Source organism: Antedon mediterranea, chromosome 10, assembly GCF_964355755.1.
Source record: "Antedon mediterranea chromosome 10, ecAntMedi1.1, whole genome shotgun sequence".
Taxonomy (NCBI): Eukaryota; Metazoa; Echinodermata; class Crinoidea; order Comatulida; family Antedonidae; genus Antedon; species Antedon mediterranea.
This window is the reverse complement of record NC_092679.1, coordinates 13,789,957-13,809,498: the sequence shown is the minus strand read 5'-3', so window position 1 is coordinate 13,809,498 and position 19,542 is coordinate 13,789,957. Positions and strand designations below refer to the sequence as shown.

The following is a 19,542-nucleotide window of genomic DNA, read 5'->3' as shown; positions in this document are numbered from 1 at the left end:
TATACATCTTGGTGCATCCAAATTGGTCATTGCGTTTTGTTCTGTTTATTTGTTCCTAAATGAAACCACCAATTACATTGTTATAATATAATTATATATACAGTTATTACAAAATAGTAATTATTTGCTTTTAGAGGAAAACGCTTTATTTTTCATTCGGTTGAAATCACCCTTGATGACGAAACATGTGTTTATTTGATGATTATACGGTTCTGTTAATGCACGTAATTGATTGACTAAATAAATGTGGAATAAATGTGAAAATGTGAAACGTATCCGAGCACCTTTAATACTATTATAGTCAAAGAATGGAAAGGTCCAGCAATTCCTGCATGACACACTTAAACCTGAAAAGACATTGTTGTTTCAACGACTGAATATAGTAAAATGTCTTTATATATAGCCATGTTTCAGAAACAGATTCAACAAAAGCAGTTAATAGTCTATCATTTTAGTGAAAAAACTTAACGATAACAAAATCATTTAAATTATTGCTTGTTTCATAATTTATTAGCATTACAGTAGTAATTTTATGGGAGAATGTATATCCGATATTTGATTACTATAAGTATTGTTAATTTCTAAATGCAAATTTAGGTTATATAATAATTAAACGCAGCAATCAGTTTCTATAACCGTAATCGGCAACAGTTTGAATAATTTCTTGTTATTGGGGTATCAAGATCATTTAGAATTTCGATGTGTTTCCGTTTTTATTTCTTCATAGACATGTTTTACTTTATCTGATCTTTCTTTATATTCTTTATATTTTGATGATAACGATGTGATCTTTCTTTTCAACACGAATGAATAAGATAAAGAATGTACTGCATGTTTAGTTACTGAAATTACACGTTGACGATCGTTCTAGTCACTTTGTTGTACTGTTTCTGCTGCTGCTCCTACTGCCGCCGGTGCTGCTATTTAGATTTAGATGATCATCAGTTTTCATAGCGTCTCTAAGTGATTTTTTCTTTATAACACGAATGAATAAGATAAATAATGTACTGCTGAAAATAAACGTTGACGATCGTTCTAGTCAGTCTGTTGTACTACTGCTGCTCCTACTGCCGCCGCTGCTGCTACTATGGTACCACCTGTCACTACCACGACTACCACACTCTTATTTAACAACTTTTATAATTTGAGATATTTATTCTAAAAACTAATGATGATTTTTTTTTCAGATACCTGTCATCTAATGATATAAATATCATTGAACCTTTTACTTTTGCAAACAACAGCCAATTAGCACATTTGTAAGTTTTTAATTTTTGATAACTTTCTTGTTATTGAGGTATCAAGATCATTTAGAGTTTTGATGTGTTCCGTTTTATCTCTTTATATTACATAGCATATGTAAATACGTGAACGTGATTGGTTGAAACTGCATCACATGACTACCACTGCGAGGATCGTAAATCGTATATATCCTCGAGTACGATGATATTGACTGAATAATTTTCGCGTAATTATCGTGTCATAACAAACAAACAAACATTTAAAATCCAGAAAATTCTCGAGTACGATGATATTGACTGTGTAATTTTCGTGTGGCAACACTCGCGTTTGGCGATAAATAAACAAAAGTCATCTAGTGAGACTTGAACCGCGATGAATTGTCACTCCATCACAAGACAATGTTTCATCCGATGCACCACGCAACTTGCTTGAAGAAATTAATCAACTAAACTATTTAAACTATGCATACATAGCTTCCTCATTTGTTATTAGTCATTTTAATTTTTCATTTCATTCATTTTATTCATCAAATAAATAATTATAAAACATGTCAAAGATAAAATGCATAAAAGATGAAAAGGATCAACAACAAAAAGCTAAAAGCTTGTACAGGGTTGAAGACCTAAAATAACTAAACAACTATAAAACAGCTAATACTAAAATAGGAAATATACAATATTGAAATATATATATATATATATATATATAAATCCAAAGGCAAATTACTGAAAAAAATGACAATGCTGTGGGTAACAGTGGCTAAATCTCAATGGAGATACAAAAATAAAAAGCGAAAAGATAAATCAAAACGATGAAGTAAACAGCCAGAAAAGTTAGCAGAGCTAACTTTATATATATATATATAAAGTAACATTGACATCGGCAGAAATTAAGATTTGTACTTAATTAGATTCAACTTAAAAATTTTTTTAAAAAACATTAATGGAATTTGCATTTTTAATAGTCATATCTAAGTTGTTCCAGACATAAGGACCCGAAACAGCAATACTATGACTTGTAGAAACTAGTCTTCGAAGAGGAGGTCGAAGTTTACATTTTCCTCTAGTATTTTACTTTTGACCATTACCATCAGTACAATTTTTAAGGTTTAAAAATCGTAAATCAGAAATATTCAACATTCGGAACATAACAATGCCAATTTGGTAATTATGAATATCATCAATTTTTAATTCATTATGTATGTGGAAGAGAGGATTGTTGGTGCACGATAATCAGACCAAGTTATTGCTAGTATTGCTTTTTTTTCTGGAGTTTAACAAGTTTATCAGTATAAGAAGCATATGAATTAAACCAAATAATGTTACAATAGCTGATAAGAGGTTGCATAAGTGACTTATAGATTGAAAGGAGTGCACTTAAAGAAGGTAGTGACGAATTTTAAAAAGTAAACTAACTATTTAGATATTTTCGAAGTAGTAAGATCAATATGAGTTTTAAAATTAACAAATTCGTCAACAAAGACTCCTAAAAACTTATAGTAATTTGTTTGGGATATAGATTTATCAGCAATTTTAATGGATATATTATTAACATTAATTTTACTTCTTTTAGTTTTTAAAATTATATATCTAGTCTTATCACAGTAAAGAGAAAGTTTATTACACCTAAGCCATTTATCAATTTTGATAAGTTCAGAATTAACAATATCAATAAGTGTATTTTAAATTGGGGTTTGATAAGAACAGATTTGTATCGTCAGCGAATAAAGTCATGTTTAAAATATTTCAAGAAATAAAAATAGAGAAAGAACAAGTTAATGTTGATATTAAAAATGAATTATTCCAATCAAAAGTTAAAACATGTTTTTATGATAAGTTCATAATTGAATTAAAGACAGTGCCAGTCTCCCAAGTAAAATGGGAAACAGAGTTTTTAAATAAGACTATGGTATGGGAAAAAATATGGAATAATATAGTCAAAGATATGAAACATATTATGGTAAAAGTTGCGCAATTTAATTTTAAACTTTTACATCGCATACTTGTTTGTAATAAAAGATTACATATTTGGAAATTGTCTAAACCTAATATTTGCGATAGATGTAAGAATGTGATAGAAAACGAAGAACACATGTTACTTAAGTGTAAAGTAATTAAGCCAGTTTGGAGAAAATTCAATACTCTTATTGTTGGATGCTTTCCTAATGAAACGCCTATACATTGGTTTGATATAGTTACTGGTTCCAAAGATAAACTTGTAAATGAACTAACATCTATCTGTACGTTTTGTATCTACAAATCCCGATAAAGCTTTGTTTATCAGATAACATGATGGGTAACGACTCAAAAAATATCTTGAATATGTTTAAAGGGGGATTCTGGGTTTAAAATTGCTTTTAAATATCGTTTATTTATTAAATAAAAAATATTATAACAATATAGACATGTCAGAATGAAGAAGCAATAACGAGAAATTAAAAAAAAATTAAATTTCATATACATTTTAGGGTAAATTCATGGAAAGTCTGTTTTTCAGCAGCTTAGGGAAGCTCATTAATATTCATGAGAAATTCACAAAATCACGTCGCCAGTGGATTCCAAACTCGCGACGTCATGTATGTTGTCTTTGTCAACTAATTTCCCGACTAATTTACATCTCTCTCCCCTGTCAAACGACGACCACCCGATCATTGTGAAATTCATTTTTTGTAGATTTTCTAAGCTAGGCCTAAAGTGTAATAATAACAGTAGTAGCATATATTTATTTGACATTTAATGAAATACAAAATTTAGTACAGATTACGGAGTCATAAATTATACTATTTTTATACCTCTATAGTACCAGATCGTATTATCGGCTTCACGTACAATACTACTCGAGGCCTAGCCTAATGGGCGAGAGCCATTCTGACTAGGGATTCCATGCCACGATGGCTACGTTAAAACAGTGGGGCCCATAGGCCTAGCTAGCCTACTACTAGACGATTGGCCCATAAATAACAAAACCCATCCTATCAACCAAACTCATAAACAATCTAAACCTAAAACGTTCTACAAAATCGGCTGTAAATATTGAAGCAAAACAAGGTCCGATCGCCGTCCACACGTATGGTGTCCCGATCGTCTAAAATAAAATAGGCTTAGTCTCCAAAAAAGCGGATACTCATGCATCAAGCAAGTAGACCAGGTAGTAGGAAGGAGACCTAGCCGATCCGGCCCAGTTAAAAATTGAGCTAGCTAGTGTAGTAGACCCTATGCGAATTGATACTACCAGGCCTTTTACTATAGGCTGCACTACACAAATATTCCAACTCTCTCATTCGAGCTATATTATCTATACCATTCCGGTAGGTCGAGTCGACCTTCAATCAAATACTGTATATCGTTCATGTTGTGATTATAGACGGGGTATACTCGACACGACCAGTTTGGTATTGTTGAATCTGCTTATCACGTGACGATGCCAGGCATGGGCAGCAGAGAGAGCACGTGCATCGTCGTCTCGCTCGATCCTCAGCAGGAATGTACAGTATACGTTACGCTTCATTGATTTTGATTTTTCCCTAAGTCGGTGCGAAAATCGGCAAACGTAAAGTGCAAACATATCTAATTTTTCACTATTTTGATGAATTTTCATAAAAAAATGACTTTATAAATGGGAAGACCGACTAAAATTACATCAGATAAGTATAATTTTACAAAAGTAATTGATATGGTTAATGATAACGAGTCGTCGGAAGATGGACCATTTCACGAATTTCCTATTTTGTAACCACAGTGTGATTTTGCCGTAGCTGCACTTGTAATCTGGCCTAATTTCACAGCCTTCGTTCTGCTTCACTGGGCGCTTATATAAATTGAAACTTTTACCGTTCAAGAGACAAACAAATATATTTTACATTTTTAGTCGCGTGGAAGCGACTCTATAGTTCACTATGTCGGTCGGTCGGTCGGTCTGTCTGTCTGTCTGTCTGTCGGTCTGTCTGTCGGTCTGTCTGTCTGTCTGTCTGTCTGTCGGTCCGGTATCACTATGCGTTTTATCGCTTTCTGACCTTATCGTGATATCAGTTTAATCTAGCTAGGTCAATTTTTCACAGTATATTCTTTATGGCCAGGAATCAATGTGGTTATGTTTTCACGGTGCGCAATAAAAAATTACGCGGTCTACGCACGATTTAACGAAATCACGTTTGTAATCATATCTTCACAACCATGAATCACAATTAAATAAAATTTGGTACTCATAAATTTCAGGGCATAAATCATCATATGGCAATACAATTACGTGCGTAGCGCATGTAACGCATGCGTACGCGCGCTTAACATTTTCAAAATTTATTTTCGATGAAATAAGAGTACATTTCAGGCAATTTTAAGCGTTTACAAAATTGCCATGAGTGCGCATATTTTCGCGCGCACACTGCGCGTTAAATGTTATTGCGCACTCTTTGTGCCCGATTTCTGTTTTCTTGACTTACTTTTCAACTCGAAATTACGTTATACGAGCACGTCGAAAGTGACAGGCTACGCACGTGTAAATAAAAAAAAAAATGTTTTTAAACATTTCAACATTATTTTTTAAACATGTTCAGTAATTTTGGTCAGTATAGTTCACTATGTCGGTTGGTCGGTCTCTCTGTCTGTCTGTCTGTCGGTCTGTCGGTCTGTCTGTCGGTCTGTCTGTCGGTCCGGTATCACTATGCATTGTAGCACGCGACTTAATGGCTGTTGGCCTTGTTTACTATTCATTTTAAACCCGGAACCCCCCCTTTAAGTTCGAATTAAAAAATCTTTTAGAAAATGAATATGCATGTAATCAATATAAAGCAGTTACAAAATGGAATAATGTTAAAATTAAATTATTAGAATTCATAAAATAAGAAAAATATAAAACTAGTACAGGCTGTAGTGTATATAAACATTCAATACTAAAGGTATAATGGAAATCATAACTGTAATAGTACTTACTACAAAGTTATGTAAGAATGTAATAAAGTAATTGAATTAAGTTTAGGCATCTATATATAAATTTACGTAAGGGCAAAATTCGGTAAATCGCGCCTTACTTCTAGAATTTTTACTCGATGGTATATAAAGTTGGTTCGTACTTTATATATAAATTTACGTAAGGGCAAAATTCGGTAAATCGCGCCTTACTTCTAGAATTTTTACTTGATGGTATATAAAGTTGGTTCGTACTTTCGGTACTGATTTAAACAACCTGATATAACCCTGTTTACTCATTAAATTAAGTTAGATAATTAGTTATTGACGATTAAAACGAATTTAGGTTCAACGATTTGCTCAAAATAGGGGTGTTTTCCGATCGTGGTATACACTGTCTAATGGATGTCCATCTTGGAAAATACCCGCAACAAAAATGCGAGGAGGCTTCGCATTTTCCTATCTCCTCCTACGATAATTGTTTTTAATAGCTGAAAACCGGTTGAACAGCTAGAGTACAGAATCATAATGTTGAAGACAGGCCGATTTTCTTAAAAAAATACTATTTTGATAGATTTAATATACGATTATACAAATGTATTGATTTGCGATGAATGGAACATCCCAATCTCTCAGTCTGCCAGAGTTTGGTTTAACACAAGTAGGTAAATTTATGAGCCCTTGATTTAACACATACGGTAGGTAAATATATGGGCCCTTTGAAAATAAACTTGCAATACTTTGACAATACTGTAAATAACTATTTTTGGTCCTCATTTGAATCGAACATTTCTTCCTGTGAATGTAATATAAAAATATATACAAATAAACTTTATTACTGAGATTGTGGATAGGCTCTATACTGTTAGATATATAAACACATTATTATATACAAATAAACTTTATACTGACAGTTCTTTCTCAACGTTTGTATTAATTAATAATTACCAAAAATATAAACGTCGTAGTGGTGTATCGTGACATGTACTTTAATATTTCAATCGATTATGACAGTGACAGTTTTAACTAAACTAAATAAAGAATGTTCTCTAATATAATTAGGAATCTCTTGCCATACACGGGGAAAATTAGTGTACAATGAATATTTAAAATAAATAAATAAATAAATAAAATAAACAAAGTATTAAATCGCAAATGTTTTACTATATTTAGAGGTATATTATTTATAGGCCTATAAAACATTACAAAAATATTTCGTTACTGAGTGGATAAAGAATATATTTAAAAATTGTTCCTGTTTGTACCTATCCGCTTTCCCATCCCTCAAACCTAATGTTACATACAAAAAACAAATAAATTGGGTTTCTTGGGTATAAGACAATGTATTATATAATAGTACATTTGAAATCGCCAGTTTTGTTACGCTGAAATTACTACTGTGTATTCGAGAACCATCTGGGGGCACGACCTAGATGGTACGCGAGCGAAGCGAGCGTACCATCTAGTAACACATAATTGTAACACAGCTGCTATGATAGTATGCTATATATGAAATAATGTTTAAAATAATATCATACCTATAATGAGGCCATACATTATACAATTTGACAACAAACATTATGCTAAAACCAAATATGACAGAAAAAAATGTATTAGTGTAAAACATAGACTGAAACACAGGGTCAAACATATAGGTAAAACAACAAATGTAAATGGCCAACATAGTAAGAACAGAACTTTAAGGTTTAGAAATAGTGTAATGAAATATGTAATAAAAGGCCAAAACATAAATTGTAGCATATAATATGTTATGATTCGTGAATATAAATAGGTTTATTAATGTGTGTATGAGTGTATATATTTGTAATAGATGTAATATAAGGTCAAAACAAACAAGAAACATACAATTGAGTTAAAATTTAATAAAAGAAACAGCTACTTTTGAATACATTTTTTAAAAATATAGAGTAAATGGTAAATAGGCGTACCTTCACAATAACTTGCAATAACCATAAAATGTACGTTTTTAAATCATACTACATCGATTTTATGTACATGTATAGATATAGTGCTTTTTTAACAACTCTATTGAATTTTATTGTTTGATATTTTTACAAAAAATTATGTATAATATATATATATATATATATATTTGTATAACAGAATGAATAAATGTGGGTGACCCCCACGAAAGAGAAAAAAAAAGAATTTAAAATATAATTTATATATAATGATAAATAATAATGGCCCACGAATACTTCCTTGGGGTATTCCATAATTATTAGTTGTGTGTTCAGAAGAAATTCCGTTAAAGACTGTATATTGCCTTCTTCCACATATATATTTTTCAAACCAAGATAGTGCAGACCCCATAATGCCATAGTATTCAAGTTTCCATAATATAATAAAATTAAAGATGTATGATAAAGGTGACGCTACAGATGGAATAATATATTTAAGTAATTTACTGCTAATTTCATCAATGCCTTCAGAGTTAGATGGTTTCATTTGATTAAAAATAGAAATAATTTCTAAATCATCAGTGGGCTTTAATTTGGAAAATATTGCTTGTAGTTTTCATTTACAGGCAAGACAATATTTTTGGCAAGAGTTTCTCCTACTTCATTGAAGTTAAGTGTTTATTAATATTATTGACAATATCTAGGGCCTACTTTGTTATGACCTTCAGAGTCAGGTAAGACAGTAACATGTTTCTTTCTGCCAAGCACATCATTAATAATTGACCAAGTCTGCTTTGCGTCATTTGTAGTAATAATAACGTTTACTAATTCTGTTGAGATTAGTAAGCATATTTCTGTATTTCTTAAATTTTGAAATATTTAATTGTGTTGAGGATTTTAAATGTTTTTTATATAATACATTTTTTTTATTGACTGACTTAAGAATACCTCTAGTAATCCATAGTTTTTTTTTATATTATTTTTTCTTTGTTTAGGTGTTTTAGATGGAATAGTTTGTTCAATCGTATGTTGGATTTCTTTAATAAACATATTATATCTAGTATTAGTGTCATTTGTGGAAGTGGATTCCAATTAATTTTAGTAATAAGATCATTAATGGTAGTTTGATTAATGATTTGACTAGATGTGACGAAAGACCGTTTGTGATTGGTTAATACACAGTAGTAACACGGTACGGCTCCTCGAAGAAGAAGACTTATTATTTATTCGGCCTACCTGATAAAGTGATAATAATATTATTATTATTAATAGAAATTATTCTGTTAATTTAAACGGCCTAGGCCTAAGTGAATATTTTATTGCCAAGGAATCATTAATTAGTAATTATCTGTATATTATTCTTTACAAGGTAAGATGAATGCAACCCCTAACTAGGCAGGCTTATTACATAAAAGAGGCCTAGCTAGGCCTACACCCGACCCAGCAGTTAAATTGTTGTTGGATATGTAATATAACAGATATCACCGTTTACATCCACTCGGGAAAGCTGGCGCTTCGGGAAATATATATTCCCTCGAATATAATATCATTTCCTCGGGGATGTCAAATCTTATATTTAACCTCTAAGCAGTCAATATCTGTATAAATAGACCTGTTTTTATTTTTCTGATTTTCTTTATATGTTGATGATAACGATGATGAAGAAAAAGAATATTTTATTTGATTTAGATGATCATCAGTTGTTATTTCATAGCGTCACTAAGTGATTTCTTCTTTATAACACGAATGAATAAGATAAATAATGTACTGCATGTAGTTACTGAAAATACACGTTGACGATCGTTCTAGTCAGTCTGTTATACTGCTGCTGCTCCTACTGCCGCCGCTGCTGCTACTATGGTACCACCTGTCACTACCACGACTACCACACTCTTATTTAACAACTTTTATAATTTGAGATATTTATTCTAAAAACTAATGATGATTTTTTTTCTTCAGATACCTGTCATCTAATGATATAAATATCATTGAACCTTTTACTTTTGCAAACAACAGCAAATTAGTAAATTTGTAAGTTTTTAATTTTTGTTACAATATTAAAATTAAGTAGGTAAATGTTCGGCGTAGAGGGCGTAAACGCAAACAAGTTCGCGGAACTAGGGTGGCAAATAGTAGAGTAGGTCAAAGGCCATCGATCCCTACTAAAATATTTTGAAAAAAAAGAAGTAGGTCAACTGTTATAACCTTCGTAAAGCTAATTACTTATTCGTTTGGGGGGGGGGGTGATGTTAGATGCAAAAAATATTGCGGAAATAGGGTAGCAAAGGTAGAGTAGGTCAAGGTTCATCGATCCATACCAACATATTTTGAAACATTAGTTAGGTCATGTGTTTTGTCTTTGTAAAGCTAGTTACTTATTCACCATAGAGGACGTTAATGCTTAAATACTATTAAACATTGACCGGAAGAAATAGAAGAGGTCAAGGCTAACATGTTGACAACTCAATTAGACAGTTATTAAGTATTAAAATCTTTAAAAACAAGGCCAACAGCCATTAAGTCGCGTGCTACAATGCATAGTGATAACGGACCGACAGACAGACCGACAGACAGACCGACAGACCGACCGACCGACCGACATAGTGAACTATACTGACCGAAATTACTGAACATGTTTAAAAATGTTGAAATGTTTAAAAACATTTATATTTTTTTAATTTACACGTGCGTAGCCTGTCACTTTTGACGTGCTCGTATAACGTAATTTCGAGTTGAAAAGTAAGTCAAGAAAACAGAAACCGGGCAAAAAGAGTGCGCAATAACATTTAACGCGCAGTGCGCGCGCAAAAATATGCGCACTCATGGCAATTTTGTAAACGCTTAAAATTGCTTGAAACGTACTCTTTTCATCGAAAATAAATTTTGAAAATTTTAAGCGCGCGTACGCATGCGTTACATGCGCTACGCACGTAATTGTATTGCCATATGAGGATTTATGCCCTGAAATTTATGAGTACCAAATTTTATTTAATTGTGATTCATGGTTGTGAAGATATGATTACAAACGTGATTTCGTTAAATCGTGCGTAGACCGCGTAATTTTTTATTGCGCACCGTGAAAACATAACCACATTGATTCCTGGCCATAAGGAATATACTGTGAAAAATTGACCTAGCTGGATTAAACTGATATCAAGATAAGGTCAGAAAGAGATAAAACGCATAGTGATACCGGACCGACAGACTGACAGACCGACAGACCGACCGACCGACCGACATAGTGAACTAAAGAGTCGCTTCAACGCGACTAAAAATGTGTGACTGTCCTTTAGTTGTATTTTAATAAGGAACTACGAACTAGTAATCTTCTCCTCTCCTTCATTTTTTTCAGGCGAATTAAGAATAACAAGAAACTTCAAATGCTTGGTGAAAATGCGTTTGCATTTACAAATGGTGGATCTGTTAACATGTAAGAGGAAGTGTGCAGTTGTTAAACAACATCCTTATTCTTATCCAATACCGCGACTGTATAAAATTAACTTATAGAAAAATTCAAAATACGTTATCATTGTTACACATGCCTAAAACGTCGAATCGAACTTTAAAAAACTTTCATCAATGGAAAATTGGCACAATTAACATTCGAACCGGCTCGGAAGACAGGAGACTAGAAGAAGCTGTACGTCAGATCGTTAGAAGCGGACTCACCCTTTGTGCACTACAAGAAGTACGAAAACTATAACAGGGTAATACAATCATAAAAGTTGGTAATGCAGAATACGAAGTTCATTGGTGTGGCCGCAAACGACTCCGACGAGACGGTGTTGCACTAGTAATTCGAATCGACCCCAATGTAATTATCAATGAAATATCCTATATCGGACCTCGCATGATTTCAGCATCCGTGGCAGTTTATGGATGTAAGACAAAAGTTATCGCTATTTATGCTCCGACAGAGGAATCTCTTGACAGTGCAACACTTTCATTCTATCGAAAACTATGCGAACAACAATTATCAATTAAAAAACACCAACAAGTGATTGTACTTGGAGACTTCAATGCAACAACAACAGCAGTGAAGAAGCACGCTTGTATTCGCTCATCATCTGTACAAACTGACATCGAAAGTAATGAAAATGGCGAACGTATGATTAATTTTGCTCGTGATAATAAAATTTCAATTATGAACACTTGGTTTAAACATCCCGACCATCACCAATTCACATGGTACTGTAACGATGCGCATGGTACTAGAACAAGGCCAACAGCCATTAAGTCGCGTGCTACAATGCATAGTGATACCGGACCGACAGACAGACTGACAGACAGACCGACAGACAGATCGACAGACCACCGACAGACAGACCGACCGACCGACATAGTGAACAATACTGACCAAAATTACTGAACATGTTTAAAAATGTTGAAATGTTTAAAAACATTTATATTTTTTTAATTTACACGTGCGTAGCCTGTCACTTTTGACGTGCTCGTATAACGTAATTTCGAGTTGAAAAGTAAGTCAAGAAAACAGAAATCGGGCAAAAAGAGTGCGCAATAACATTTAACGCGCAGTGCGCGCGCAAAAATATGCGCACTCATGGCAATTTTGTAAACGCTTAAAATTGCTTGAAACGTACTCTTTTCATCGAAAATAAATTTTGAAAATTTTAAGCGCGCGTACGCATGCGTTACATGCGCTACGCACGTATTGTATTGCCATATGAGGATTTATGCCCTGAAATTTATGAGTACCAAATTTTATTTAATTGTGATTCATGGTTGTGAAGATATGATTACAAACGTGATTTCGTTAAATCGTGCGTAGACCGCGTAATTTTTTAATGCGCACCGTGAAAACATAACCACATCGATTCCTGGCCATAAGGAATATACTGTGAAAAATTGACCTAGCTAGATTAAACTGATATCAAGATAAGGTCAGAAAGCGATAAAACGCATAGTGATACCGGACCGACAGACTGATTGACCGACCGACCGACCGACCGACATAGTGAACTATAGAGTCGCTTCCACGCGACTAAAAACACTTGACTACCTCATGTGCAATGACTGGCTGCGTCAATATATCCCCGATTGTCGTGTGCGAACAAATTAGTTTCGATTTTAATAGTGATCATAAACTTTTAGTAACCACTTTTAGAACTCCGAAAACTAAAGTGGCACGTTTCGTAAATTGTAAACACACCAAAAAGAAAAAACTTGATTTGGATTTTTTCTTGAATGACGAAATAACGAAAAGAAACTTCCATGACAAACTTGAAGAACGATTCTCTCAACTAAATGCCATTAACTCGGTTGATGAGAAAGATGCTGTGCTCATTCGACATCTAAAAGAAATTGCAAATGCCGAGATCCCCAACGCAGTACCAAATCAAAGTGATCCTCCGTGGCGTAATGATCCCGAATTAAAAGAACTTTTTCAACAGCGTGATAAAGCTCGTCAAAATGGTGATCCTAAAGAAACCATCAAGATATTATCACGTAGATTTCTAAACCGTCACAAAACTCTGAAAAACAACTTTTTCAAAGCTGAGGCTGCTAAGATTAATATTCATGCTATAAATCGTGAAATCGCTAAACTCTTTGCTAAAGCAAAATCGCAAACAACAACACTGGAAAATCCACCTTCGTCCTGTCCACCAGAAAAGCTCATCGATCACTTTACCAACCATTTTAATCCACCACTACCTCGAGAGGACGAAACTCCTACTGAACTTACAACAGATATACCGGGGTTAGTTGAACAACTCCAAGAAATCTCTCGGCAATATCCGTTTAAGAACGATGTTCCCTCTCGGGACGAAGTTATCGAAAGTTTAGCTAAACTGAAAAATCGAAAGGCTTCCAATGACATTCCACCTGAAATTTTGAAACATGCGAGAAAGTCTTTCAATTTTATGAACTTTTTATGGAGCTTGTCGAGCAAGTTTGGAAAGATAAGACTGTTCCAAAAAGTTGGGGTAATGGAAAAATTGAAGCATTGTGGAAGGGCAAAGGCTCGAAGCGTGACCCAACTATGTATCGTAGACTCAACATCGACTCTATCGTTGGTAAAAGTGTCATCAACATTATACTTTCAAGACTTCAATCATGGTACGATCATCAGCTCACTGACAATCAATATGGCTTTCGTCAAAATCATGGCACCAATGATGCCACCAAACGTTTTCAGCAAATCACGAACGATCAATCAACGACAGGATATCTTCTTTTGTCGATCTATCTGCCGCGTTTGATCATATCGCTAGATCCTGGCTCTGGACATCTATACGCCTTCGTTTACCACCAGAACTCGAAAACACTACCCTTATTGATATACTTCAAAATTTGTACTCAAAAACTACAGATTGATGTTGAAGGACGAAACGTACCACCAACAACCGCTGGTGTTTGATTTATATATTGACTTTGTAATGAGAATTTTCATGCATCACGCAACCAGTCAGAGATTAGATTTCTGTCAATTCAAATATCGAATACCTACTACTCGCGAAGATCGTGCAACTATTAAACGTGGACCAACTGTTGGCAGTACATCGCAACTCGATTGGGCAGGTTACACCGATGATATCGTGTTATATCTATTTTCGTTTGCTTCACTCGAATCATCACTCTCCCTGATCGATTCCATTTTTAAACAATTTAAACTGAAAATAAATGCGACTAAAACAGAAACCATGACTACCAATCGTAAATTCACATATGGAGAAGATGTTTATCCCAAGAGTGTTATATCCCTTATGGAAAACCTATTAAAAACACCGACAGGTTTCGCTATCTTGGCTTTCAAATCGTCCATGACCAGAATACCACAGGACACTGGGAATTCAATAGTTGCATCGAATCTGCCAAAAACAAATTTCGTCAATGAAGAATGTTTTATTAAATCACAATATTCTTCTCCAAACTCGTTTGATTTTCCTATGAGCTTATATTCCTCGATTGACATTCAATTGTCAAAACTGGGTTCTAACGTCTGCACAATCAAATAAACTTGATTCGACCTGGTGTACCTTTTTACGACGAATGATCCGTAGTGGTTATCGGCGAAAAACACTTTAGATGATGAATGTTATAAACTGTCTTACACCAACGTCGACATTCACAATATATGTAAGACATGTGATTTATCTACATTCATCAAAACCCAGCAACGAAATTCTGCAAATCTGATTTTTTTTTATTAGATCCGATAATGATCTTTGACGAAAAAGCTATTCTTCCAAACAAATGCTCGAAGCGTGGTAGAAATGCAAACACGTTATTCAAACAAGTTCTCGAAAATGTTGGAGTGGTCAGACAACTCGAAGGCTCGCTTATCTTGAATCGGCATTGTTTATTATATGCCATCTAGAACACTCTGTCAGAGTTACAGATTAAATTTTTATATTATATATTAAGAGTATTATATGATAAATTAAATTCTGTAAACCCACAAGTGTAAACAAGTCGCAGAATAGTATTACAGACTAACAAACTTAATTAACGTGTGATATAGTTAAACGTCATTTGTATTAAATGTCATTTACGAATACCAAAGTTCGCTCGCGTACCATCTAGTACAGTGTATATCGGCGTTGTTCGGCGGAACCAAACTATACACACAATACTTTATTATTAAAAGTTACAAATTATATATTAATGATATAATTTGTGTTCTATTCTTTTTAGCTTTATTTCACCATCTGTCGTAGAACTATCTACTGGAACTTTCAAACTCTCAACAGGAAGTAGCATGTGAGTAATAAATATAACTGTTTTCTGTTTATACGATCTCACTAGAGGGCGATCGAAAGTCTAGCTCTTATTCCGTAATAAAGATACATAGCCTTGTACTACTTACCTTTTTCTATTTATTGGCTATTTGTATTTATCGGTCACGTTGCTAGGTTGATGCACTTATTTATTTTAAATTATTATCATGGAAACGATTAGCGTACGCAATGTCTACCCAAGACGAATAGCGTAACGGATGAATGAGTGGAAGAGGACTTTTATCAATTCACTGTCATTAATCAATTGAACAATGTATATTCCACATAGTAAAATTACATTTTAAAAATATAAAAACTTTGTTTGCCAGTTACCATAAAGTGTTATTGCGGTTGCGGTGCCGAATTCCAGCGAATTCTAATGGTAAACGGAGATAGCTCGTAACGAAGCATCGTTGCATTGTTGTGTGTGGATATATTTCAGTATCGACAAATATTTGTGCCAAATGAACAAAATAAATTCGTTTTAATCATCAGTAACTAATGTTGATTCATGTAGTATTTTTTCATTATGTGGAAAAAACTGTACCGAAAGTATTTACCACCAGCTTACTATTGAGTAAAATTCTAGAATTTACACGTGATTTACTAAATATGTAAATGTATGTGACATATATATATATATTTTTAAGGCACAGATCTATATTATATAAATTACGATTTTTACTGGCCACAAAATATAAAAAATGGTAAAATATATTATATATATATTCTTTATTTGGTCCAATATAAAAATACATTAGAAATTCCTCTTATATACACTGCAGAGATAATAACAATATACGTACATGCAGAAAACAGTCAATATAGAAAATCACTAATAAAATATCAAAAAGTCTACGATCCAGGTGTTCTCTCCATGAGTTAGCGCTGGACAAGTTTGTTATAGGTGACAATAGACTGTGGGACAAATGATTTATTGTAGCGTTTAGTACGGCTTCGAGGCAGAGGGATACGAATATTTGATGGAAGAAAAATGTATTCCTTATGGAGCGGGTGGTCTGTTTGGGAGAGTAGACGTTTTACCAAGGAGAGAACACCTGCATCGTAGTTGAAATTAAGAACAGATACATCAACTCCAATAACCCGCCCAGCCCTTCTGGTAATTTTATTTAATAGTTCCTTATCTTTTTCATATAAACAAGCCTCCCAGATAATTCTACAACAAGATATAACACTAAGTATGGTTGACTGGTAGAACAGTATAAGAATTTGTTTACTAACATTACATTTCCTAAGTTGTCTTAACAGATATAGCCGTTGTTGTCCTTTTTTATAGAGTTTTTTAATGTTATTACACCAGTCCAGCTTTTTGTCTATTATAGTTCCTAGATATTTATACTCTGGGACAACTTTAATTAACTCATTTCCTATACTAAGGGGCTCATGAACTGACCTATTTTTTGTCCTAAAATCAACTATCAATTCACATGTTTTGTTTAAATTAATTTTAATATGGGCTTTTATATACTACATTACTACATTATAAGCAAATGTTTAATTTATTTTTATATCATAATTAATATAATTGAAAACAATTCATTAAAAATGCTATAAAACAACCCCCGGATAGATGTTAAATTATTATAATGTCAATATCTTTTTAATGTAACTCGATGATATCTATAATTTTTGTAATATGGTGCTCATTGGTATTATCCAGTTTTTTGTGGTGATTGAAGGTTGCATCTCTAAAGTAACTTCGGGTCATATTTAAAAATGCTATAAAACAACCCCCGGATAGATGTTAAATTATTATAATGTCAATATCTTTTTAATTTAACTCGATGATATCTATAATTTTTGTAATATGTTGCTCATTGGTATTATCCAGTTTTTTGTGGTAATTGAAGGTTGCATCTCTAAAGTAACTTCGGGTCAAATTTAAGACTAATCTGTTATTTTCTCAATACCATACCATAGATATCTTGATAATAACAAACTACGAAGTATCCCATCAAAAGCATTTCAAGGCGGCGACATATTGGTGCTGTAAGTATTATGTATAAAAGAAGCGAACATTCCCATAGATGGGCATACCACCAACGGCCTATTTTTTTAAAACCAAATAACCTTAAATTCTTCTTAAGATATGGAGAATGGCCATGTAGCTGGATTACAATTACACAAATGTTATTTCTTTATGGCATTCAATTATATTATTGTCAGGATTTCATTACCTTGCATATGTCTATCTGGTGGGCATCTGGTGCTGACTTATAGAAAAATAAATTGTGGAAAATTTAATGGTTCTTCAAATGGCAAAATGCACAATTTGGCTACGTTCTGCTGTTAAAAAGAGCCATGGTTTATTCAGTAGTGTATAAAGAATGAATATCTGATCTTGAACACACGTTTTTGTGATTTTTTGTCAACATTTTATTTTTATTTGTTGTTATTTAAATACCTCCCTATTTAAGACATTTATATGCAAAACTACTACGTAATTGAATTGTCAAACTAGATTAATATTATAATTATTATTACATATTTTAAGCGAAAGACAACCCCTACGTCATAATATTGTTATCTGATCTCTAACCACAAGATATTACTGAACCTCAATAAACACAATCATGATGATCAGTCACTAAGAGATACAAGGCCATATATATGGCTGGCCCAGTGGCGTGCTCAAATTTGAGTTAGTATTTACCGACCGACCGACTGACCTGCCGACAGACCGACCGACGGACCTACCGACCGACCGACATAGTGAACTATGGAGTCTTTAAAAATTTAGCAATGCTTTAAAAATAGAGCAATGCTTTTAAGCGTAAAGGTAGTTACATACTAGAATATTGTACGTCTGTTTTGTTGTTTTCAGCAATCTTGTAAACAACAATATTAGCTTTATACACAAAGACGCCTTCGTCGCATTGGACAGAATTTTTAGTCTGTGAGTAATTTTCAGTTATGTTTCAACATGTTTATCTATCAATATTTTTACAATTATTATATTCAAAGTTCAGTTTAGAAGTTTGATACCTTCCTGTAATTACAAAAAATACAAATTACAAAATAATAAAAAAAAAATTGAGCATCCCTCTACAATAAAATCATGCAGAGTTAAACGCAGATGCTCATCCTGGATGACCCCTAATCTATATATATAAATTATGGTTAATTCTGACCTAGGTGAGCACAATGCAAAAACTTCGGTGGTACAAATCTCCGCCTTGGATACCTACCTTATCTATCTGAGATGTACCACGAAACGTAGATTTGATAACATTAGTGTTCACATCGACGCTATTGTTCCATATTTCTATCTTAGGAAGATATTCTAAAGAGTTTTTTAACAAAATTTATGATTTCAACATTAGATTTTCATCTCAATTTCAATTCTTCCCGGTCAAAGTGATTTCCGGGTTTAAGATAAGTTCACCTTGCAACAACCTGGTTTCAAATATTTTCTCTCTTTTATACACAAGGGAGCAGTTAAAATAATAGATTTGACCCTAAAGGTGACTGGAAACAGGCACTTTCCATCCATCAATACAGTGTCCCTTTAGAAGACGAAAAAAAATCAGATAGTAGGACTGGAGCTTAAGTTGGCCATTAGTCATAGCCATTTCAGTTTTTTGTTTATTTTAAAACATACCGCGCGCGCATGGAGGTACATGCGCGCGCGGTATGTTTTAAAATAAACAAAAAACTGAAATGGCTATGACCAAAGATAATAAAAGGAGAAGATACAACAGTTCCGTTGGCGGT

At 33.3% G+C, this 19,542-nt stretch overlaps 1 protein-coding gene across 1 annotated transcript in view; it reads left to right on the top strand.

Annotated features, from left to right (window-relative positions):
* The first annotated feature begins 9,945 nt into the window (after positions 1-9,945).
* Positions 9,946-19,542, top strand: part of LOC140060047 (uncharacterized) — a 34,009-nt gene continuing 24,412 nt past the window's right edge. Inside the window, exons 1-5 of the mRNA XM_072106095.1 lie at positions 9,946-10,099; positions 11,421-11,498; positions 15,725-15,790; positions 17,749-17,817; positions 18,653-18,724. Of these exons, the coding sequence (XP_071962196.1) occupies positions 11,449-11,498; positions 15,725-15,790; positions 17,749-17,817; positions 18,653-18,724 (257 nt within the window). The 5' untranslated portion in view covers positions 9,946-10,099; positions 11,421-11,448. The remainder of the gene's footprint in view (positions 10,100-11,420; positions 11,499-15,724; positions 15,791-17,748; positions 17,818-18,652; positions 18,725-19,542) is intronic.